The 26,467-nt window shown below is 43.8% G+C and overlaps 1 protein-coding gene across 1 annotated transcript; it reads left to right on the top strand.

The window, feature by feature from the left end:
- Positions 1-10,462: 10,462 nt before the first annotated feature.
- Positions 10,463-18,103, top strand: LOC310864299 (histone H4 transcription factor). The gene is made up of 9 exons (XM_083772935.1): positions 10,463-11,023; positions 11,221-11,441; positions 12,221-12,332; positions 12,820-12,972; positions 13,072-13,146; positions 13,537-13,657; positions 14,476-14,614; positions 14,726-14,850; positions 16,587-18,103. The coding sequence occupies exons 1-9, from the start codon at positions 10,873-10,875 to the stop codon at positions 17,020-17,022; spliced, it is 1,533 nt and encodes a 510-aa protein (XP_083629061.1). The 5' UTR covers positions 10,463-10,872; the 3' UTR covers positions 17,023-18,103.
- Positions 18,104-26,467: the final 8,364 nt, after the last annotated feature.

The raw sequence follows: 26,467 nt of genomic DNA, 5'->3' as shown, positions 1-26,467 counted from the left end.
AGACAGAAGGGATGGTTTTCTGTGCCATGCATGTGTTCAGCATCCCCACGAGCCAGGTCTTTGCGTTAGGTTCCAGGTGCTGTATAATTTCTGCCAGTATGTCATCAATCCCTGCTGCTTTTCCGGGTTTCGAGTTCTTCTAGGTCGCATGGTTTGGTTTGAGGGCTGGCTGATTGTGGTTGGTCTGATACCACTGTGCGATGGTATTCTCCTGTGGGTCGGCGGCGGTGTTGGTTACGACTGTTGGCCACCAGTTGTGATGCAACAGAGTTTGCTGTGACCGTTGTGAATTATGGGTGGCTCCCTGAGGTCCTTGATCGCCATTGGGTCCAACAGTGGTCATTGAAGCGTGCACACACACATGCACACATGCACCTACACACGCACAGGCGCACATGCGTATGCACACCTGGACCTTTAAATGAACAACAACACAAAAACTAAGGCACTGGTGTCAGACTTCTGGTTTACCAGAACGGGGTTCAACTCCCTGCAGTGCCCTGCTCAATGTGTTGTATTTCATTCATTGGTCCATGGTCTCAGGTCATTGAGCGGCGCGCTATAGTGCGCGATTCTTCATCATTGTTGAGGATTTTTTAAAGGTGAAAATCAAGGAAAAGCAAAAGGCTATAGTCCATGGTCACGGACCGCATACTGGTCAAGGTCATTTATACTGGTGAAGATCATTTACTAGTCTTATAAAGGTCATTTATACTGGTCAAGGTCATTTACTAGTCTCATGAAGGTCATGTATACTGGTCACAGTCATATACTGGTCACGGTCATTTCTACTGGTGAAGGTCATTTATACTGGTCAAGGTCATTTGTACTTGTCAAGGTCATTTATACTGGTCAAGGTCATTTACTAGTCTTATTGAAGGTAATTTATACTGCTCAAGGTCATTGATATTGGTCAAGGTCATTAAGTGGCACGCTATAGTGCACGATTCTTCATCATTGTTGAGGATTTGAAAAAAGGTTAAATCGCAGAAAAGCGAAAAGCTAAAGTCCATTGTCACGGAGGGCATACTATAGTATGTTGTTTTTCTATTTTTGGTGGTGTGCGGGCTCCATCCAATAACTACACCAGTTGTGATGCAATAGAGTTTGCTGTGACCGTTGTGAATTATGGGTGGTGTGGTCTTTGCCAAGACGGTGGATTGTGGCCCATGCCTTCCTGCTGTTATTTGTCATGTTGGTGTTCTCTATATCTTTTCGTCCTGGGCATGACGTTAAACTGTTCCGTTCGAGAGGACCGGCGACCCTCGAATGTAAACAGCCACGAAAGGAAACTATGTGTGTGTGAGGTGTTCTATCATTTCATTCCAGTACTACTACTTTGGGTAGTGGCTGGACGTTTGTGTAGATATTGAAAAGGAGGGGACGAGCAGGCTACCTTGTGGTAGGCCGTTCTTTTGGGCTTTCCATTTACTCCTCTGGTCATTTAACTGGACATAGAAGCGCCTGTTGTTGAGGAGGCTTTTCCCGACCATTGTGCGGTGTTGGACAGTGTCATAGGCAGCAGAGAGATCTCTGAATGCTGCTCCAGTTATTTGTTTTCCCTCAAACCCATCCTCCATGTGTTGGGTGAGGTTGAGCTCTGTCCAGCACAGGAGCGGCCAGGACGGAAACCAGCTTGGTCTTTAGTCAGCTTGGTGTCTGTGAGTGGTATGAGGCGTTGGAGTAGCAGCCTCTCTTGTAGGTGATGCAGAGGAGGGAAATGGGTCGGTAGCTCTTTGGGGGTGATGGGTCTTTGCCAGGTTTGGGGATTGCAACCACTTTGGCCTTTCTCCAGACAGAAGGGATGGTTTTCTGTGCCATGCATTTATTCAGTATCCCCACGAGCCAGGTCTTTGTGTTAGGTCCCAGGTGCTGTATCATTTCTGCCAGTATGTCATCAATCCCTGCTGCTTTTCCGGGTTTCAACTTTCCCATTGCAGTTTCGAGTTCTTCTAGGTCGAAGGGTTTGGTTTGAGGGCTGGCTGATTGAGGTTGGTCTGATACCACTGTGTGATGGTATTCTCCTGTGGGTCGGTGGCGGTGTTGGTCACAACTGGTGGCCAACAGTCGTAACCAACACCGCCACCGACCCACATAGAATACCATCGCACAGTGGTATCAGACCAACCACAATCAGCCAGTCCTCAAACCAAACCCTTCGACCTAGAAGAACTTGAAACTGCAATGGGAAAGTTGAAACCCGGAAAAGCAGCAGGGATTGATGACATGCTGGAAGAAATGATACAGCACCTGGGACCTAGCGCAAAGACCTGGCTTGTGGGGATGCTGAACACGTGCATGGCACAGAAAACCATCCCTTCTGTCTGGAGAAAGGCCAAAGTGGTTGCAATCCCTAAACCTGGCAAAGACCCATTATCCCCGAAGAGCTACCGACCCATTTCCTTCCTCTGCATCACCTACAAGCTCTATGAGAGGCACTAACATTTCTGAACAGACTATATTTACATCAATATGTCTGGGTCCCCACATACTCACTCAGGGTTGACGTGTCACACCTGCAGTGATGGGAGGGGCACCAAAATGTGGTGTTTTGATTGGTTGATGGGGGCACTCCCTTAGTATAAAAGTGTATGTTTTGTGTACACATGACCTGATGAAGATCAAATAGATCGAAACGTTGTCAGTATTTCAATACAGAACGTTTTTTTTACACCTGTGATGTGCGGGCTCCATCCAATACCTACACCAGTTGTGATGCAACAGAGTTTGCTGTGACCGTTGTGAATTATGGGTGGTGTGGTCTTTGCCAAGACGGTGGATTGTGGCTCATGCCTTCCTGCTGTTATTTGTCATGTTGGTGTTCTCTATATCTTTTCGTCCTGGGCATGACGTTAAACTGTTCCGTTCGAGAGGACCGGCAACCCTCGAATGTAAACAGGAGTAGCAGCCTCTCTTGTAGGTGATGCAGAGGAGGGAAATGGGTCGGTAGCTCTTTGGGGATGATGGGTCTTTGCCAGGTTTGGGGATTGCAACCACTTTGGCCTTTCTCCAGACAGAAGGGATGGTTTTCTGTGCCATGCATGTATTCAGTATCCCCACGAGCCAGGTCTTTGCGTTAGGTCCCAGGTGCTGTATCATTTCTGCCAGTATGTCATCAATCCCTGCTGCTTTTCCGGGTTTCAACTTTCCCATTGCAGTTTCGAGTTCTTCTAGGTCGAAGGGTTTGGTTTGAGGGCTGGCTGATTGAGGTTGGTCTGATACCACTGTGCGATGGTATTCTCCTGTGGGTCGGTGGCGGTTTTTCGCGTCTCGGTTCCTCAGGTGCAAGCTGCATAGTTGGGTTTGTGTGTGTCTTTCTTTTTCTGTCTTTCTTTCTTAGGACGGAGATCAAGGTAGACGCCGTTGGAAGGCTCAACACAAGCCGATGCCCCTAGAGATCCATCCCAAAGCTTCCCTCAGGGAGTTCAGCAAGCCAGCTAGCCAGCAAGCCTGCCCAGTCAGCGAACGCAGCCAGTCGGCTCCGCCAGTCAGCCAGTGTAGAAAGTCAGGCTGCCAAGCCAGAGCATATCAGCCGTTGCAGTCAGCCACTGCAGCCATACCAGCCTTGCTCAGTCAGCTCAGCCAGGCCTCTCTCGAGGCCTGGCTCTCTGTCTGCCTGGCCCGGTCTGCCCTGCCCTGCCTTGCAGCAACAGAACCAGCCTTTCTGGCAAGCCAGCCAGCTCAGAATGCGAGCTGAGCAAGCCAGTGCAGCAGCAAGCCCAGACTAGGTTACCGCAGCCTTACTGTGCAGCCACAGCCACTCAGCCAAGACCAGCAGGAGCTGGCCAGGCTCCAACCCTTGCAGCGCAGCCTTAGGCCGGATAGTCCCCCTGCCTGCACTTTGTTGCCTTCCTGGCCTGTCTGCCTGCCTAGGCGCCTCGGTCTTCCTGTCTGTCTGCCTTGGCCTGCCTGTCTGAAACTGGTTTAGACTAACTGCGTGCTTGCCAGCTGCGTTGGCTTGCTGAGCTCGTATTCTGAGCTGGCTGGCTTGCTAGCAAGGCTGGTTCTGTTGCTGCAAGGCAGGGCAGGGCAGACCGGGCCAGGCAGACAGAGAGCCAGGCCTCGAGAGAGGCCTGGCTGAGCTGACTGAGCAAGGCTGGTATGGCTGCAATGGCGGACTGCAAGGGCTGATATGCTCTGGCTTGTCAGCCTGACTTTCTACACTGGCTGACTGGCGGAGCTGGCTGGCTGCGTTGGCTGACTGGGCGGGCTTGCTGGCTAGCTGGCTTGCTGGGCTCCCTGAGGGAAGCTTTGGGATGGATCTCTAGGGGCATCGGCTTGTGTTGAGCCTTCCAACGGCGTCTACCTTGATCTTCATCCTAAGAAAGACAGACAGAAAAAGAAAGACACACACAAAGTCAACTATGCAGTTTCCACATGAGGAAGGCAGGCAGGAAGGCAGGCAGGCACGCAGGCAGGCACAAGCTGCCTGCGTGCTTGCTTCGCCCTCCAGTTGCTGCTCCAGTTATTTGTTTTCCCTCAAACCCATCCTCAATGTGTTGGGTGAGGTTGAGCTCTGTCCAGCACAGGACGGGACGGAAACCAGCTTGGTCTTTAGTCAGCTTGGTGTCTGAGTGGTATGAGGCGTTGGAGTAGCAGCCTCTCTTGTAGGTGATGCAGAGGAGGGAAATGGGTCGGTAGCTCTTTGAGGATGATGGGTCTTTGCCAGGTTTGGGGATTGCAACCACTTTGGCCTTTCTCCAGACAGAAGGGATGGTTTTCTGTGCCATGCATGTGTTCAGCATCCCCACGAGCCAGGTCTTTGCGTTAGGTTCCAGGTGCTGTATAATTTCTGCCAGTATGTCATCAATCCCTGCTTCTTTTCCGGGTTTCGAGTTCTTCTAGGTCGAATGGTTTGGTTTGAGGGCTGGCTGATTGTGGTTGGTCTGATACCACTGTGCGATGGTATTCTCCTGTGGGTCGGCGGCGGTGTTGGTTACGACTGTTGGCCACCAGTTGTGATGCAACAGAGTTTGCTGTGACCGTTGTGAATTATGGGTGGCTCCCTGAGGTCCTTGATCGCCATTGGGTCCAACAGTGGTCATTGAAGCGTGCACACACACATGCACACATGCACCTACACACGCACAGGCGCACATGCGTATGCACACCTGGACCTTTAAATGAACAACAACACAAAAACTAAGGCACTGGTGTCAGACTTCTGGTTTACCGGAACGGGGTTCAACTCCCTGCAGTGCCCTGCTCAATGTGTTGTATTTCATTCATTGGTCCATGGTCTCAGGTCATTGAGCGGCGCGCTATAGTGCGCGATTCTTCATCATTGTTGAGGATTTTTTAAAGGTGAAAATCAAGGAAAAGCAAAAGGCTATAGTCCATGGTCACGGACCGCATACTGGTCAAGGTCATTTATACTGGTGAAGATCATTTACTAGTCTTATAAAGGTCATTTATACTGGTCAAGGTCATTTACTAGTCTCATGAAGGTCATGTATACTGGTCACAGTCATATACTGGTCACGGTCATTTCTACTGGTGAAGGTCATTTATACTGGTCAAGGTCATTTGTACTTGTCAAGGTCATTTATACTGGTCAAGGTCATTTACTAGTCTTATTGAAGGTAATTTATACTGCTCAAGGTCATTGATATTGGTCAAGGTCATTAAGTGGCACGCTATAGTGCACGATTCTTCATCATTGTTGAGGATTTGAAAAAAGGTTAAATCGCAGAAAAGCGAAAGGCTAAAGTCCATTGTCACGGAGGGCATACTATAGTATGTTGTTTTTCTATTTTTGGTGGTGTGCGGGCTCCATCCAATAACTACACCAGTTGTGATGCAATAGAGTTTGCTGTGACCGTTGTGAATTATGGGTGGTGTGGTCTTTGCCAAGACGGTGGATTGTGGCCCATGCCTTCCTGCTGTTATTTGTCATGTTGGTGTTCTCTATATCTTTTCGTCCTGGGCATGACGTTAAACTGTTCCGTTCGAGAGGACCGGCAACCCTCGAATGTAAACAGCCACGAAAGGAAACTATGTGTGTGTGAGGTGTTCTCTATCATTTAATTCCAGACTTTCCTTCGTTCATTCCCAACTTCACTGTCTATCTCCTGTGTTCTCCATTCATCTTGAGCGATACACAGTTGTCTGATGTGCGGGGGGAGGTGCCGGCTAGTGCATAAAGGCACGGGACAGGTGTTGTCTTGACGCATCCCGTGTTGATGCGACAGGTGTCATTTAGGGCTGTGTCGACCAATTTGGTGTGACGTGATCGGCTCCAGCTTGAGCAGGCATACTCTGCTGTAGAGAAAGACAGGGCCATGGCAGTTGCACGGATTGTTTGTGGGTCTGCGCCCCTCTTGGAGTTCACTAGTTTTCACAGGATGTTATTGTGGGTGTTGACCGTGGCTTTTGTGTTCTCCAGGTGTTTTTTGAAGAAGAGGGTCCTGTCCAGTGTAACTCCAAGATACATGGGGTGGGTATGGTTGGAGAGTTTGTGACCATCCCAAGTGACGCTCAGTTCTTTTTTTGCGTCTCGGTTCCTCAGGTGGAAGCTGCATAGTTGGGTTTGTGTCTTTGTGAAAACCGTGTCTTTCTTTTTCTGTCTTTCTTTCTTAGGACGGAGATCAAGGTAGACGCCGTTGGAAGGCTCAACACAAGCCGATGCCCCTAGAGATCCATCCCAAAGCTTCCCTCAGGGAGCTCAGCAAGCCAGCTAGCCAGCAAGCCTGCCCAGTCAGCGAACGCAGCCAGTCAGCTCCGCCAGTCAGCCAGTGTAGAAAGTCAGGCTGCCAAGCCAGAGCATATCAGCCCTTGCAGTCAGCCACTGCAGCCATACTAGCCTTGCTCAGTCAGCTCAGCCAGGCCTCTCTCGAGGCCTGGCTCTCTGTCTGCCTGGCCCAGTCTGCTCCGCCCTGCCTTGCAGCAACAGAACCAGCCTTTCTGGCAAGCCAGCCAGCTCAGAATGCGAGCTGAGCAAGCCAGAGGTTGGGTGAGGTTGAGCTCTGTCCAGCACAGGAGCGGCCGGGACGGAAACCAGCTTGGTCTTTAGTCAGCTTGGTGTCTATGAGTGGCATGAGGCGTTGGAGTAGCAGCCTCTCTTGTAGGTGATGCAGAGGAGGGAAATGGGTCGGTAGCTCTTTGGGGATGATGGGTCTTTGCCAGGTTTGGGGATTGCAACCACTTTGGCCTTTCTCCAGACAGAAGGGATGGTTTTCTGTGCCATGCATTTATTCAGTATCCCCACGAGCCAGGTCTTTGCGTTAGGTCCCAGGTGCTCAACTTTCCCATTGCAGTTTCGAGTTCTTCTAGGTCGAAGGGTTTGGTTTGAGGGCTGGCTGATTGTGGTTGGTCTGATACCACTGTGCGATGGTATTCTCCTGTGGGTCGGCGGCGGTGTTGGTTATGACTGTTGGCCACCTGTTGTGACGCAACAGAGTTCGCTGTGATCGTTGTGAATTATGGGTGGCTCCCTGAGGTCCTTGATCCCCATGGGGTCCAACAGTGGTCATTGAAGCGTGCACACACGCACGCACACACACATGCACCTACACACGCACGGGCGCACATGTGCATGCACACGCTAACCAAATGTAACTCTGAGAGTGTAACACATGTAACCAAATGGACCCTTACAGCTCTAACTCTGAGAGTATATATGGTGGCCGACGGGCACGTACAGGTCTAGTGTAACCAAATGGACCATTTGGTCCATGTCTGTAAGTCTGAGAGTGTAACACATGTAACCAAATGGACCCTTACAGGTCTGTCATTCTGAGAGTGTAACACATGTAACCAAATAGACCCTTACAGGTCTTTAACTCTGAGAGTGTAACACATGTAACCAAATTGACCCTTACAGGTCCAACACTGGTTATCGAAGCATGTACACACGCACGCACGTGTAAACCAAATTCGAAAATGTTATTTTTGTGCTTTTGTGTTTCTCTTCTTTATACATTACTTTACTGTTTGAAATGTAAAATTTACATTTCAACGAAAGGACCTGTAAAGGACAACACAAAACCTAAGGCACTGGTGTCGTACTTCTGGTTTACCGGAACGGGGTTCAACTCCCTGCAGTGCCCTGCTCAATGTGTTGTATTTACATGGTTCATTGAACGGGGTTCAACTCCCTGCAGTGCCCTGCTCAATGTGTTGTATTTACATGGTTCATTGAACGGGGTTCAACTCCCTGCAGTGCCCTGCTCAATGTGTTGTATTTACATGGTTCATTGAACGGGGTTCAACTCCCTGCAGTGCCCTGCTCAATGTGTTGTATTTACATGGTTCATTGGTCCATGGTCTCAGAGGTCATTAGAGCGGCGCGCTATAGTGCGCGATTCTTCATCATTGTTGAGGATTTTAAAAAAGGTGAAAATCGCGGAAAAGTGAAGGGCTATAGTCTATGGTGTCGGACTGCATACTGGTCAAGGTAATTTATACTGGTCAAGGTAATTTACACTGATCAAGGTCATTTATACTGGTCAAGGTCATTTATACTGATCAAGGTCATTTATACTGGTGAAGGTCATTTATACTGATCAAGGTCATTTATACTGGTGAAGGTCATTTATACATGTCAAGGTCATTAATCCATGGTCTCGGAGGTCATACAATAGTATGTCGTTTTTTTTCGATTTCGGAGGATTTGAAAAAAAAAAGGTGAAAATCGCGGAAAAGAGAAAGGCTATAGTCCATGGTCACGGACCGCATACTGGTCAAGGTCATTTATACTGGTCAAGGTCATTTATACTGGTCAAGGTCATATATACTGGTGAAGGTCATATATACTGGTGAAGGTCATTTACTAATCTTATGAAGGTCATTTATACTGCTCAAGGTCAGTGATTGATTGATTGATTGTCGAATTACAGTACATTTCAAGCACAAACTCAATACTAAAAAGTTCCAGCATGTGTCTCCACAGTAAGCTGAATAACAAAGTGTGAATGTAGTTTCTAGGTGAAAGTGATTTTTAAATTTCCCCATTGACATGAATGGGAAAAGGCAAAAATTCACATTCAAGTATTTGTTCCTCGGAGACTGTAATCACTATAGTTACAAAACTTTTAGGGATAATTCAACATTATACCTAAAATTATTTAACCCTAAAATTTTATCGGTCGGCCTCATGGTGGCGCTATAACAGCCCACTTTACCTTTTGGCTTATAACTCTTGAACCGTAGGTCGTAAAACAAAAAAAAAAAATTCCCTGGATTCCTTGGGTCATGACGCATCTCCCCATATAGGCCACGCCCATTTCCGCCATGATAGATTTTCCGCCATTTTGAATTTTGTCCAAAACACACTTTTTGCTTTTCCTCCTACAGATTTTGTCCAAATCTCACAGAATTCGGCACACGTGATCTCTGGACCCATCCAATTAAAACTGAACTGCAGAATTTTGAAAGTGCGTATCGTTCGGCCGTAATCGTCTTCCGAAGTTAGTAGGAGGGGCCTATATCACAAAAAATGCCATAAATCACGAACGGAATGTCCAATCCATCCCAAATTTGAATCACATGTCCGGGGTGGTTCAATCAACCAAGTTCTAAAAGCAATTCCATTTTCATCCATAGGGGGCGCCGCAAATGCGAGAAATGTAACCGTTTGTCGCAAAAACATGAATTTCGGGGGTTAAATCCCCTCCGAATTACTTACGCATGATCTAAGGCGTGACTTGAAATTGTAATTGGCTGGCAATACTAGTGGGAGGGGCATATGTAAGCCACTGCGGCAACCACACTCTGCAATTTTTTTAAATTGCGAATTTTCTAGTTTTACATGTTTTTCCCTGTTTTACTTTTTTATGTGCATGATGATTTCCTGTTTTTCCATATAAGTGTATATTTGTACCTATTTATTATTGTTATGATGAATTGAAATGGTGGACCATATGTAGAGTCTTGTGCTTCATAGTTTCGTAAAGTAGCAGTTTTTGTATTGACTTACAGTGCTTTCGTTTGAAATGAAGCCTATACCCATTCTACATACTGTGAAATAAAGATGTCAATCAATGAGTTTGAGTTTTGTTTAATTATGTATTGCATAACTCAGTGCTATTGAACAGCCTTTACGTTTGTGTGTTGGTTAAAACAATATTGAACCAATGAAAAGTATTGGTTAGGGTTAGTAGGCTAATTGACAAGTCACAATTCTCACAACACCAACTTTGATGGGGCAGTAAAATTGCTTTGTTTATAGGCCTATAAGGTTTTCTTCATTTCCTGAAAAAATAATATTTTTCATTTTCAGAAAAAAATACATTTTTAAGTTAGGTGGATTCTTCCCGACCGCAGAGATATTCTGATTACTATCATAAATAATACAGTGATTTAACCTTTAACAAGAAATATCACTTACACTACCTTTAAATTAACCATGTAAAGCTTTGAGTGACATTGCTTACAGTCGCCCCTTGGTGGCGGTATGTGCTTGTCAGAGTGTGACCTGCCGACAAAGAAGACGCTCTTCCTTTTGCAGGAAGTAAACCAAAACATTGGAGGGAAAAAAGACCGAAAGACTTGACAGAGAAGGAATCTATGGTGTCAACTGGCAAGATAACATAACTTTAATGTGTTTGTTGTGCCTGTCATTAAATTGTGATGGCTGCATACGTTCTCCCCTATTAATGGTATGCTAGAAGGATTACCCAGAGAAAGGTTTTAGGAGACAGTGACAGGTGACAGGTGACAACAACGGCTGCTAAACACGATCCTGGGATTAATTAATCCATCTCTGGTCGTGTACCTAAACAGCTAATCTTTACACACAGTTTCGCGGATTAATTCGATCATATTTCCATCTGCTCATTGCTCACTGTATCCTTTGTGCCCAGGACCAACCTATGTGCTATTGGATTCATTGTTGTGAGCCTTTTGCCATCTAGGGTACGTTCCCGCAGAATTATGGCAAAGAAGAAGCAACTTTCTAATTTAGTGGTGATGTGTGAATGGGCGTCGTGCACCTTCAAGGGCACCTCCATGGAGGAGCTGAGCGAGCACATGTCTCTGCACTTGAAGGACCACTTGGGAGAAGGAGATGCCATGGAGGAATTAGGTGCGTGAGGAAGATGTATTCATGCATGCCTCCCGTCCTGTCCGTCCCACATAGTGTATGCCAAGAACGAACATTCCTTCCTTCCTGTGGTCTATGATCAGTTAGGATGGAGAAAGAAAGATGATGTCAAAATAATGAATTTATATTTAGTAGTTTGCCATGTAACCCTTGTCTCTTTCTTCTTACTTGTTGTTTAGATGACTATCCCTGTCTTTGGGAGGGTTGTGAGTTCCTAGCCATGGGTAAGCCCAAGGGGCTTGAGGTCCATGCTCACTTCCACACCTATCACGGCAAACTCAAGTTCATAGGCACACAACTTCGCAAATCCCACCCAGACCTCCCCAGCTGTAACCAGCACAACAGCAACCTGATCTGTGAGGACACAGATGGACTTATTTGCCTGTGGGAGCACTGTGATGTATGTACACAATGTGTATTGACTTTGTTAAAGGACTACTTTTCAACCTATCTTCGTATAATTGGTCCTCAAACTAATGATCATGATAAAATAGCACAATTCTTTTCTACTCAGTGTCCCATAGGAGGGCTGTGGCCAGTTCAGAAACCCATCCACCAGCTGAGCTGTGACATCATCGATGGGGGAGCCAAGCTAATATAAACTGCAGGATTTCTATTCCTGAACAGTTGCAATATGAAAATGGAAGCCATCAGTCTCACAATAATACAAAATAAATCTAAATATGTTTTAAAAAACAATCTGCCTAAAGATTATGTAACTGGTGGACAGGTTTCTGAACTGCCCAGCCACAGCCCTCCTATGAGACACAGACTGAGTAGAAATAAATGTATTGTGGTATTTTCTCATGAACATTCATTCTTGATTGTTATAGATTTTTCATAAAGGAAAAACAAGATGAGAGCTGTAGAAATGAGAGAATCAGAATCAACTTAATTGTCACATCACAGGTGTAAAGCTCCATCATTTTGAAGTAGTTAACTGATTGTGTTCTAGTTCCAATTATGTCTGCTCATTTGTGTCATCACTTCCAATTGCACTTGTTTAATCTGTATCTTGACATGGAGACTGGTTACTGAACAAACACTATCTATAGCAATCAGTGCTATGAGAATATAAAGCTATTTAACACATGTTTTAACCAAAGAAAATCACTTAACCCTACCTAAACTAGACATAATTTTATGAAACCATGACTTTTTCCAATTATATTTGTACAGAGTACATTTAACAATCCAGAGTGGTTCTACCGCCATGTCGACAATCATGTTCAGTGTGCAGAGCAGGAGCCTCTCGCAGGTCAAGAGACGGCCCTCTTTTGTCACTGGAAAGGTACGGTATGACTAGGAAATTAAGGATTGACAAAAGGTGCACATGTATCTAGCTCTGGTCCATAGCTATAATGTGTTTCATTTAGAGATAAGTTACTCTCAATGCAGACCAGCTTCTCCTCTTTAGCGTAAATAAAAATAACGTTTTTGCTACTCACCAAAACAAAGGCGAGTTGTGTCATTCGAAAGTACCGTTTATACGTGTGGGGTCTCAGAGTGCGTCCACTAAGGAAAGTAGGCTTTCTAATGACACAACTCGCCTTTGTTTTGGTGAGTAGCAAAAACGTTATTTTTATTTACGCTAAAGAGGAGAGGCTGGTCTGCATTCATGCGAGCGGCGGAAGTTGAGAGTAACATGGCTCTAAATGAAACGCATTAGAGCTATGGACCAGAGCTAACATGTATCCCACTCTGATGTTCTGCAGCTTAGTTTGCTCCAACTCTGGTCAAAGTTTGAGTGACATTTGGCTCTTTGTTTTTCACCATAGGTTGCGATGCCTTCTTCAAGATAAAGTACCGCCTTAGGGAACACCTGCGTAGCCACACTCAGGAGAGAGTTGTGGCCTGTCCTACCTGTGGTTGTATGTTCTCCAGCAACACCAAGTTCTTTGATCACCTCCATAGGCAAGCTCCACCAGAGGGTGAGAAGAGAAGCTTCATCTTAAATCTATTAAATCAATAGCAGTGGTTTTCATTTCCGATTTCCTCATGTATTTTACCCGTTGATCTCATTCCAACAGCATCTTTGGTTTGTGAGCATTGTGGCAAAGGTTTTGCCAATGAGAGACTTTTGAGGGACCATGTGCGACAGCATGGTAATTATATTCTTCAGTCTGTAAATCTAAAGTTGTCTTGATGTATAGCTGGTTTAGATATTGAGTTTGTGACTTAAATGTGTCATCACAAGTTATAGACCAAATGGTCATATTTGTTACATTGAATTGATACACAATTCGTCAATATACCTCAATGCTATGGACTACTGTGTGATTTCAATCACAGTTTTCAATGACACAGGTTAAAGAGGAAGCAGGAGAGAGAATACTTCCAAGTATATTGTAGACGTTTTCACACCATTCATTAAAATAAAAATATTATAATTTTATGTGATTGAGAATGTTATATTGGCCAGCCACGCTACATATTCTATAAAATATGTATATATATATATAACATAACCTAGTAACCTTGTGTTTCTTCTACAGTGAATCATGTCAAGTGTCCATTGTGTGACATGACCTGTACTACTCTGGCAACTCTGAAAATCCACATCAAGTTCCGCCACTGCGACGAGCGGCCCTTCCCCTGTGATTTCTGTGAGAGCAGGTAGACCATCAACACGGCTGCTGAAATGTTTGCTTCTGTATCTCACTGTATCTCTGTTTCTGTATCTCACCTGAACTAAATCCCAAACAAAACTATCAATTTAAGTTAAACAGATTGGGTCTCAGTGACTACTTGGGGTGAATATGTTGGTAGAAGAAAACATATTGCATACAATATTTCACTTTTAATCCCCCTATTCATTCCAATGGGGAAATGTCGAGTTCTCTGCCTATTATTCTTTTATTATTATTATTATTTGGCACCTAACTAACTAGTCCTTCATGCTTTTAGCTAGAAACTCCATTCCAACTCTACAACATTCATTCTACTTGGGACATATCAGCTACCATTAGAATTTTTGAAATAATTAGTACTTTTAGATAGATATAGATATTAGATAGATAAAAAATGATTTCAATGGGGAAATGCCATTTAGCTACACTGTTTCTTCAGTTTGATATTTTTGTTGCTACACACCAACAATTGCTACTATGGTTTTATGTTATTTTATTTGTTGCCTACTTCTAAGTTAATAGGTGTCTATCTCATTGTCTAATAATGGCAAGAATGTGGTAACAAAAAACACAAACACTTTTACTTACCGGTAATACATTTCATATTGACTATAATCTAATATAGTATGGAAAACAATAACATTGTAAATTGGGTTGAGTTATTTCAGTTCATATTTTCATAAGGCAGCTAATTCATTCACATCAATTATCTATGATGAAATAATGTAATTCATTACTATGTATTTCTGAACATAATCATGACCAAATTCTGTACTGGTTACTGGTGTATCATCTTTACCACAGGTTTAAAAATCAGCATGACCTGCGGAAACACATGGACACCCACAATGAGGGTGGTAGCTACCACTGCACAGTGGAGAGCTGTGATTATTCCTGCCGTACGTCACACGTCATGAAACAGCATTACAAGAGAATCCATGAGGTCCGTCATCTGAGTACTAAGATAAGATAAACCTTTGTGCTTGATGATAACTGCAATGGTTTTCTGTTACTTGCATTATTACATGATTGTGTTTTGGGTTTATATCCTCAGGGTAGCATGATTTCCAAATACAAATGCCATATCTGTGAAAAGACCTTCTCCTGGTGTTACACACTCACCCTTCACCTGCGCAAGCAACATCAGCTGAAATGGCCATCTGGCCATTCCCGCTTCAGGTATGAGTATTCACAGCTAAGACAGATCTGTAACTTTCTTAATAGAGTACACTGTGTGATGGAATGCAAATTTATGTACAGTAATAACTTTGCATTCATACTTTTTCTGTTCACAAATGTTAATAGAAAATCTATATCCACAAATGCAACATTTTTACAGGTTCAACTTGCAAAGTACAAACACAAACCAGAAAGGCAGTGAAAGGTCCTGAAAGATACATACCGTCAGTCTTACCCAATACCCAATCTTTCAGAGGCTGTACTTGGAGTTGTCTCTAAAGCCCAATTTATACGTTGAGCAACAAGTGTCGACCGACACGTTGCACTACGTATCTCTCAAATGTTTTGAGTATTCATTTCATACCATCTGCTCTGCAACTGGCCAGCATGACAGCTTTGCCACAAAAAGTAAACAAGGAAGTGGATGTAGTCTCGTGCATCTTCCCAACCAAACATTTTATGAAGGCGTCTGCAACCTTGTATGTTTCCGGAGGTACACAACACTGTTGGCGGAGGTCCTCCGCGACACAAGTGTTGACAAGTCGGTCAACACTTGTTGCTCATGGAATTAATGGATTAACACAAAACACAGTTTGGCCTGTGTTTAGTTTAGTTAGACATACCAACAGTCAGACACCCTCCCCAAACCCGGGGAGCTGCTCTAACCATCCAAGTCTGGCACCTTAACACGTCTGTTTTCCTCACTGTCCGGGGCGGGGGGTGGTGGGGGTGGACCGTGTCGCCTGTCCCATTGTACACATGCAGATCAGGTATTAAAATGCTAATCTGGGTGCTTAACCTGCCAGGTAGGTAAGGGTATGCATGCATACAGTACTCTGCTTCTTAGGCTACTTGTTCACAATGAAACCACCACCAGCAAGAACACCCTGGCTGCCAGCCTGCCGTTGAAACCTTCCGCCGTCCCAGCGACAAAACACAACCTGCCGAGGCGGACAGGACTAGCCTGCAATCATGGCATTTAAACATGCTCTTCTGTTTATAAACTAAACACTGTGACATGTTTAAAAAGTGTTACAAATAAGTGTTTAGAACCTAAACGCTTGAATTTAGTGTGAAACGAAAAAGAAAAAAAAACTACCTGTAATGTTTGTTGCCACAAATTTACGTCATATTTGGCGGACATTTGACCTAATTTCCCTTCATTGTCAATGGCATTTAATGTTTGTGTTGCCACAAACTTACGTCATATTTGGCGGACATTTGACCTAATTTCTCCTTTCATTATCGATGGCAAATATGAGACGTGTGGGGACAAGATGACGAACATTTTCACTTCGTTGTCATTTAATGTTTGTGTTGCGGACATTTTGTGGGGACAAAAGCTGTATATACGTAGGAGGGGCTAGCACCCCTCAAAAATCACAGTATCACACCCATGTGAAGTGAGGGGGCTCTTATCATCGTACATCATGACGAAATTGGACCGAAATAGACGATTTGTTCGTCCACATATGACGTAAATTCTCCATTCTTTGTCAATGACATTTAATGTTTGTGCTAACACATAAATAGCCGATTTGCTCAGACGTAAATTCTCCATTTGTTGTCTGTCAATGGCATTTAATGTTTGTGTTAGGACACTATAGCTGAATATAGGAGGGGCTAGCGCCTCAATTGGACAACTGATAGATTGATTGGTCAATAACCACCAACCAATAGATCTGTGCTCAAAATCGAATAATGTTCTGTTTTGCTTGTTTGGTTTTGCAACAAAGATACAAAGAGGATGAAGATGGCTACCTGAAATTGAACATGGTTCGGTATGAGACAGTGGAGGTGACCCAGGAACTCATGAAGAACATGGATAAGAAGCGCCAGACCGTTCGGAAGAGCATCGGCAGCCGGGCCAAAAGAGCTGCCACCAGAGAAGAGTCCCGCCCCAACTCTCCCCCGGGCTCCTCATCTCCGTCCTCCTGGTCTTCGTCCTGCTCCTCTTCTGAGCCGTCTGGAGGGGAAGACAGTTCACCTCAAGGTAGTCCCAGCAGGGGCAGTGACTCTATGTACCCTGTGTACTGCGTCATGAACAGTGTCCCTCTTATTGAAGATGACCCAGGGGGGTTAGCCCTGGAGGATGGTGACTCTGGTGGAACCTCTGGAGCAGTGCAGGCCCTGACTGATGTCGCTAGGGGTCTGGGCATGGATGTAGTTTAAACCTTCCTCCTTGCACTGAAAAAGCTCATGCATTAAAGCAGGGGTGCCCACACTTTTTTTACTTGAGAGTTCAACTAGATCTACCCACCCACCAAAAAAATATTATCGAATTGCTGAACATTGTTAAACAATGTACCTGAGGGGGCTTTGGAATAGCGGCAATGGCATTACATACAGTATAAGAACAACTTTACTTTACATTACATTTACATTACATATAAGACTTTGAACTGATACTGATGTTTGTGATCATACAATACTTAAAGACAAAGTATTGCATTGTGTTTTGAGCTGAGGCCCTTTTTGACGTCAATCAAGTCACCTTAATTCAACTGGCAGATGCCCTTTTTATTTATTTATTTTTCATTTAAATAATATCTATTTTAGGCCAGGGCATATGTGGTCTAACCTGCACTGCCTTTGTGATCTACTGGTAGATCACGATCTACCTTTTGGGCACCCCTGCATTAAAGCCTCACATTTAATTTGCAAGCTGTCTCTGAGCATCATTCCAAATGTACAGTTGTAATTTGGCTTCTCCACTTTCCTGTTTCAACTGCATATTTAAGTCATTGGTTTTACCATTTTACCAGTTTAAACTTTTTCTGTATGTTATCTTTGTACAAATAAAATGTGTAAGGTCTCCAATGCTATAAAGCAACACAAATTTAACGTTGAAGTTTGAATATGACAACTGAGATGTTTATTTTTATTTTTATGGGATAGATTGCAGTTATTGAAAGAAATTACAGGGATGAAATCGGATGACGGGAGTATTTTTGATCCCTTGACAGGGGAAATTGCTGTTGTACCAATTCAGCTCTGTGAAATAACTTCCTTATCTATAGAATCTTCAATGGCTTGAATTATCATGTACGTCCTTGGAATGTAAATCAAGTATACTACTATTTAATTTCTACTTTTCAAAAACAGCTGCTTGTTTCTTCTTTTACATGATAAATACAGAGGATTTAGCTTTTAGCAGAGTTTGTGTAGTCTTATCAACTCCTATGTTTGCATTGTCCATAGACCTAATTGCATTGATTCAGCTTGACCAATTGCCATATATTATATCTTTATGAATCTGTGACATTATTAATTATTGAATTAAATTCTACTTTGCAATACAGTTTCATCACTTCACATATACAGTAAGGTCAGATAGCGACCGTATTGAAACCGTGTAGCCATTTTCATTGCAGTGCAAAATCATACATTGATGAAATACACTTAAGGAATGAAAAGTGATGACTCAACTGGTGAGTTAATGTAGCCTACCACATGGGCCACATTTAATGTTATTTTACATTCAATTAAATTATTTTACATTTAATTACAACATCTTGGGTTTACATTCCGCTTGTAATCTAAATCTACATTGCATTCAGTTTCGCTATATCCCATCCTAAATGTTCCTACTATATCTAATATCGTAAGTGCCAACACTTTGAAACTGAAGCATGCTGTGTTAGGATGCCAATGTAAGAAGGTTGGGCACTGGACAGTGGTATGGATGGACACAGGCAAGTGAATCTTGTGGAAGGTGGCCACTCGCTTGTTGGATACATGAGGACCAGGATAGACCAGTGGTCCGTGGACCACAAGTAGTCCTTGAGGAGTTTCCAGGTGGTCCCCAGCTAAATGATGGAGAGTTGTTAACCAAATGGACCATTATTAGAAGTTTGTATGACAGTGTCATTCATTACAAAGTATAAATTAGGCTTTAGATCAATCAATCAATCAATTTTACCGTAACTCATACTGTATCACAAAAGTGGCATCTTACCTCACTATCTTGAGTCCCCATGCAGTGGAGGAGTTGAGATGGCCAGGGAATAGTGCAGCACTGGAGTGAAGATGGTTGGTTGGTTCTACTGGAACTGCCTACATGGAGATGATTCCAGAGAGGTAAATTATTTGCGTTGTGAGCTTGTAGATCAGCTATTTTTGCATTTCTTTTTTGCAGCACGACCACCACCATACAAAGTATAAAATAAATAGGGCTTACTTAGTTAATGTTAGGTCAATTCATATTGAAACGGGATTGGCATCTCTGGGTTTGCCCTTGGGGCTAGCTGGTGTCCCACTGGAGCGCAAACATGTTGGAGTAGAATAATAGGATGACCTAATTCACCAGACAGAAGAAGTGTTCATCAGAATTAGGCCCTTCAGAATTAAGTATTCTGCCAAGGTCAGAGTTAAGAGTCATGAAACCTATACAAGTCAGTCAATGTCAATGATGAAAAGTAAAGTGCTACAAAGTAACTAGTAAACCTAGCATCTATCAATATACTATCTATAAATGACAATAGCATCTGTGAATAAGGATTTATTTTACTGTAATAACCTCATGGTTATTATTTAGTACAATATACAGTTTAGTTTGAGGTATAGGCTCTGATCCTGCATGTCACTCCCTGCAGCACACACACCTAGCCCAAGAGAGCAAGAAGTGACAACAGATAACATCGACCCCCAGATGGAAGCCTGAATCAGAGCATACATGTGGACGCATGGTGTGGAAGGGTGGATGATGAGATGATGTATTTCCACACACACACACTCACACTCACACTCACACACTCACACTCACACTCACACTCACTCTCTGTCTGTCTCTCTCTCTCACACACACACACACACACACACACACACACACACACACTCCGCCACTGGCGGTGGCTGCTAATTATAGCGGAGACACCATAATACTTTGCCAGCCTTTTTGTTGGAACCCTATAACAACCAGTCTGTGCGTATGCCCTAGGGCCTAGGCTGCCAAATATATAGACAAATAGTCTGCACCTATAGCCCCAGCTCTGAGATGGTATGTAGAAGTGGTAGGTATTTAATGGCCTTGGTCATTCCTCTAGGCTAGGGTTAAAGGTGCAGGCTATCTAATGCAGACACTTCTCTTCATCAACGACAGGTGTATTAGATTTAGCTGTCAGAGATGTAAAGGTATCTGGGTTATCACAGAGTTGGAACATGAATGGAATGACAGATATGTTTGTACATTAATTCTCACTGAAGATGCATGATATTTGGATATGTCCTTTGCTATGAGTTCCACTGTTCTATCATGGCGTGCTATGTACATTCCTTTGCATGCATAACAGCCGTTTAAGATGTGTGACAGTGTTTCTGTCGTGTGGTGCATGCAAGGAGGGACCTGTGGGGAACCATATGGAGAGACTGAGTCTGGTGGAAAGGAATTGTAGTCTGGCTTTAATTGTGAATGTGATAATGTCCTCATTTAGTGCCGTGTTCTTAATGAATGAATGTGAGACAGAGTGATCAGCATAGGGAAGACATGCAAGTTTCCCTTGGAGTTTTAGTCCAGTCCAGTATTGTTGTTGTTGGTGTACATCCATGAGGACTTGTCTGGCACCTTTAGCCGTTAGCAGGTGACTGTGTTCACTGTCCAGCATAGGTGACCTGGATGATTATAATGTCCTCGGAGACCCTCACAGTCTCTGAGTCAGACCGCACCCACTCCAGGGACACTCCAGTGCAGACACAGAGGTCATTTAGGTCTGGCCAGTCCAACGAACTAGCAACATACTATAGCGTTATGTCCAGGGGGTGTACTTCACAGTGTACATCAAGCTGCCTCACGCTACAGAAACAGGAGATAGGCTCCTGCACTATGGGCCTCATGGCTTGGCAAGGCTACTTAGTCCGACCCAGAGCCTTAGATATAGACAGAGTTACACAAACTGCGTTCACTTCATGGGGCCAGTCTTCTACATAGACTTCTATTGAGAATGGGGACAACCAACTGGGACAAATCCTGGACCAGAAGTAGGCAGAAATGCATTGGACTCAGGCAACAGCCCAGCTTTAATGATCTTAAATCCCTTTATTTTAAATTGTTTTGTAGTAATAGTACAACACAAACATTAAAGAGACTTCAGTTGTAAGTTGTAAGTAATACAATACTTTAACACAGTTGTCATGTTGCACACATGCTTAAAATAGCTCTTGCCCTTGTTGAAAACAATGTATTTCCAACTCCAGCTTGTCTCAGTTCAGGCTGCATGAACAGAGCTCAAGCGCTCGGTTTCTGCCCCCTCAACGCAACTCTTCCATTAGATAGCTCTGGTCCGACCAAACCCCAAAGCCAGCGGAACGGGTGTTGTGTTTCCCGCTGGGTTTCATCTTGAAGCCAAGAAAGTGTTGCTCTAACTCCCTGGTCAGAGGGACCTTACGCCTCCTTAGGTCCAGGAACAGGGAGGATCGAGCCAGCTCCCTAACATCCTTGTCATCGTTGTTAAACATTTTTAGGAGGTGGGAAATCCTCATGCTGGTGTAGATCCAATCCACGTTTGGGATCCCCAGCCCTCCCTCCCAATGTGGATGAAAAATGATGTCACAGGGGGAGTTGAGACCAAACCATTTTCGCAATAGGCTCACTGTTTTGTCATTCGTCTGACACAGTACACACACACACACACACACACACACACACACACACACACACACACACACACACACACACACGTACTTGCTTGCTTGACTTCATGTCTCCTGGGGGTGGGGGGTTTCAGCGCTTGTTGCGCTCATGCGCCCTCATGTGGCTGTTTAGACCCATTCTTGATCGCAATCTTGTCCACATGTGGGGCAGATGTGTGTTGAACCTGATTGGACAGGTCTTGCAGCGTGCTCATGCCGCTGCCTGCGCTTCTCTGCGCGCCTCAGGGATGTCTTGGCCTCCAGGTGGGAAACACCTGTGAGGCGCCAGGTGTCTCGATCTGCTGCTGTCCTTTCCAGGTTGGAGGGTGGAATGTTGCAGTCCTTGAGCAGCACCTTCATGTGGTCCTTATAGCGCTTTCGTTGTCCTCCTGCAGACCTCTGCCCGGATTGGAGTTGGCCATAGTGGACCTGTCGAGGTAACCGGACTGCAGGCATACAGATCACATGCCCTAACCAGCGGAGCTGTCTGCGTGCCAGAATCACCTCTATGCAGGAAGAGTTGGTGCGTGTGTAGATCTCCTCATAGGTCATGTGGTGCTGCAATGTGATGCCCAGGATCCTTCCATCCAGAGGGGTGTTGTCAATGTAGAAGACTGGTGTGGGAGTGTGTGTGGAGCTTGGTTGGTGGACTATTTGTGTCTTCTTGATATTACCTTGAAGACCGACAGCTCTGTACGTGGTACCACATTGAGGGCATGCTGAAGGGACTCAGGGGAGTGAGTAATCAGCATGCAGTCATCCGCATACTGGAGTTCGCGGACTTGGAGGGCATAGTCTTTGTGGATGCCTGGAGGCGTCGGATGTTAAATAGGGTTCCATCCAGGCGGAAACTAATGCTGACTCCATCCGTGTTGCATGCCATCATGGAACTGTTGGAGGATGGAGAGGAAGTTGGGTGGGACCCCAAACTGGCTGAGTATGCCCCAGAGAAGCTGAAACAAGTCAATGAAAGCCATATACAGATCTTGCTTGTGTTCTCTGGATTTCTCCTATATTTGCCGGGCGGCAAAGATCATGTCTGTTGTGCTGCGATCTTTACGGAAACCACATTGGGTTTCTGGCTAGATGTTCTCTGAGATGTGTGTCGCCAGGCGGGAGAACATGATCCTTGTCAGAACATTGCCTGAGTGACACACCTCTGCTGTCACCTTTCTTTTTATAGATTGTGATTGATGGGTATTTTTCCATCATATACTGGATAAGACTAAGGACTGTATAAATTAATAACTATATAATAGGATCGATAGCTTGAGAGCTAGAGCTAGAGAGAGCTCCGGAACACCGGAACTGAATAAATACTTTAGAAAGTAATCTAAGTACCATAAATACTCTTTACCAGAATAGAAGCAGAGGGCTTGTAACTTTACAGAATTGGTTGTAAAAACCTTTTAGGCTATAATGAGTAAAAGTCAGAGTATAACAGAGTTATAAATACCTTAGAGGGAGGTTCAATCAGATATATTCACCATTGTTTCGGGAGAGAAGAAGACATGCCATCCGGACAGCGTTTCACAACGATCTCTCCCCATGTTCAGATTGAACATGGTTAATATATCATACCGTACCACACCGGAAAATGTGTTGAACAACAAGGTCAAAAAACATATTTGTTTACAAATGGACAGATAATGCAAGACGTCACTGAATATTGCATACAGAAAATATCTCACGGGGCAGAGATAGTCCTGATATGAATATCAGTTAGTGGAACCGGGTGACAGGGCATGACGTCATTGAGTGCAGTTTACCAGTCTGTTAGAGGAATCCTAACTTCAAGGGCAAAAACACAGAGGCTGGGTGTTATGGCCAACGGAAACAAAACAATTCTTATCTAACAACGCTGGCTAGGGGAGAAGTTTTACTATCTAAACTCAGAACCATACTATTTTAAAGTCAGTGGGACAGCCTGACATCAAATGTCAGTCACAGGGCAATTCATAATTCATGATTCTGCAGGACCATAGGGGACACCGGGTCATAGTTCACATGAGAACCGTCATCCACCAAAATCACAGATCTACAAAAGAAAAATACCTAACAGTGATAATGGTGGCATCTTTCCAGTCTTGTGGGACAGTCTGAGTTGTCCAGATGGCAGAGATGAGTTGGTGTAGTCGTCGTTTGAGTAGGTAACCTCCACACTTGAATACTTCAGCAGGGATGGAGTCTGAACCTGCACTTTTATTGTTTTTAAGACATTTGATCGCCTTCTTAACTTCATGAAATTCAGGAACTTCATCAAGTTGGGGAACAGAGGGGAAGCTTGGGAGATCATCCAGGATGGTTGTGTCTCTGGGGTTGCTCTGGTTTAATAGGGTGCAGAAGTGCTCTGCCCAACGTTCTAGTATGTGTTGTTGATCATTTAAGAGGGTGGTGCCATCGGCAGATCTGACTGGTGCAATGCTTCTTCTCTGAGGGCCATAGATGGTTTTGATGGCGTCATAGAAGCTGTGCGTGTTGTTGATGTCTGCGAGAGATTGAATTTCTTCCACCTTCTTGACCCACCAGTCATTTTCCACCTGCCGAAGGGCTCTTTGAGCTTCCGCTTTGACAGTTGACAGTTTTTTCCTGAGGGCTTCCGATTGAGGGTTGGCTAGAGCGATGGTATGTGCTTCGTGTTTTGCCTTGAGAAGGTTGTGAATGCCAGGTGCATTTTCATCAAACCAATCTTGGTGACGTTTTTTGGTAGCACGGTATGATGAATGAACGCAATGTGTTCCAGGCAGCGTTTGTGTCCTCGACACACAGGCACGCACACACACACACACACACACACACACACACACACACACACACACACACACACACACACACACACACACACACACACACACACACACACAAACCATTTCTGTATTATGATAAGCATTTGTGCCTAATCTGTTTAATTTTTAGGGTTCTAAGAACTCAGTATTAGTAATCCAATTAGTATAATAGTGAATCGTAATCAATGTTCCTCATATCATTATGCAGCATGCTGTTGTTGTGGACCAGAGGTTCCCAACCACTGGTACCAGTACCACTGGTGGTACTTGAGCCCCCCTCTGGTGGTACACAGAGGAGTCACCCGAAAAAGACGAAAGTGGAATGAAATATTTATTACTACAGGTAGTTCTTTATACTTTCTTATAAAAAACAATAATAGCTGCAGGTTAAATAACCCCTGTTTAAAAAAGAGATAATGAAAACATGCATTCATTCATGTTCCTATTCTCTTTATAATGTAATAATGAGATTCACACTCACGTCACACGACATACACATTACACACACACACACGCACACACGCGCACGCACACACGCACGCACGCTCGCACGCACGCTCGCACGCACTTTTTGCCTTATATAGGATGTCAATGGTATGGTCACATATTATGCTAATAAGTCAAATTTCCCTCAATTTCAAACTTTTAGTATATGTTATTAGACACATTTAGAAACATATTGGTGAAGACATTTCTTGGTAACGATTTAGTTCCCAGATTTTCATAGGTTTCTCTTATTAATGATTACAGTAGGTAAGCAGAAACGTTTTTTTGCCTGTAAAAGTCTCCTTTTATTGATTTCAGCTGTTACAATGCAGTTAATGGCAAACACTATCCGCAAAACATACACTCTCCACATGCCTTCGGCCTGGTGGAGACAATAATGGACTCAGTGTTGAAAACCACTGCTCTAGTCTATACCACCAAGATGACCACCAGGGTGCCTTGTGTATTGAATACTGTTATGAAGTATTAAATCAATCAATCAATCAATTAAACAGACAGACAGACAGACAGACAGACAATTCTCAATTCAAAATAGCCTACATATAATTTTATGCTTGGCGTATTGCAGGGTCCTATTTTGAAACAACAAGTCCTGTTTAAATGAGTAATTAAATACCATACAAACCTGTTCATATTTATTTATTTATTTATTTATTTATTTATTTATTTATTTATTTATTTATTTATTTATTTATTTATTTATTTATTTATTTATTTATTTATTTATTTATTTATTTAGTTGTTTGTTTGTTTGTTTGTTTATTTGTGTATTTATTGGTTTATTTAATTAATTTAATCTTTATTTAACTAGGGAAACTAGGGAAACCCTTTGAGACAATTGGGTCTCTCTCACACACCTTCAAGTGACGGGGTGTGAAAGCTAGTGAAAGCCTTCGTCTCTATTTCTTCCTGTCTGTGAATTAAATTCACAATACAAGGTGTGGTGACAGAGCAGAGCCGGCCATTTGTCTGACAATGGACACCAAAGTACCACCTGTCTTTTGTGCTAGAAACATCCCAATAAGGCAATGCGCATGACATCACCTTCACTATGCGTGCGGTGCGGCTCTCAGTCAGACTAGCAAGAGAGAGAGAGATCAGAGAGAGAGATCAGAGAGAGCATACAAATAATAATCAAGCTTCCATGTAACTGTCTAATTAATTACTATCTAATTACACATTCTCCGAAAGTATACTGGGTTAATTACGGTGTCCTATTTTTTCGTAATCTGATTACATAATCCAGATTAGGCTACATTTCAATACTGATGATATGACCTGTCACCTGTCAATCTATACCCTCTCAGTTGACCTCCTTTCTGGAACGCACAGTATAGTATAGACTACATCGTGCAAACGAATGGATCTTCAGACAAAAGCACATGTCCGCAAAATGCGCACATTCGTATACTACAAAAACAATGATATTATATTTTTTCTTAAAACTTAATTTTCCCCCAAAAGCCAGACGCAAATGTTCTATTAATACTACACACGACTTTCTGGCATCAGAGTTTGCTCCTTAGATCACGAATTAGGTCTGTACAAGTGATATGATTAAGGAGTGAATGATGACAGATCTATTATGCTTTCATCTTGTACGGTATATAAACGGTATATAAACCTGTGAAGTCATACAGAGCTACTTGCCAGATAACGCCCCCATTACCACAAATTGGCCAATAGGAGTTGAGAGG

The sequence above is a fragment of the Protomyctophum parallelum genome (genome assembly GCF_964188405.1).
Source record: "Protomyctophum parallelum genome assembly, chromosome: 9".
NCBI classification, from domain to species: domain Eukaryota; kingdom Metazoa; phylum Chordata; class Actinopteri; order Myctophiformes; family Myctophidae; genus Protomyctophum; species Protomyctophum parallelum.
Note: the sequence above shows the minus strand (reverse complement) of the source record. Positions and strands in the feature narration are given on the sequence as shown.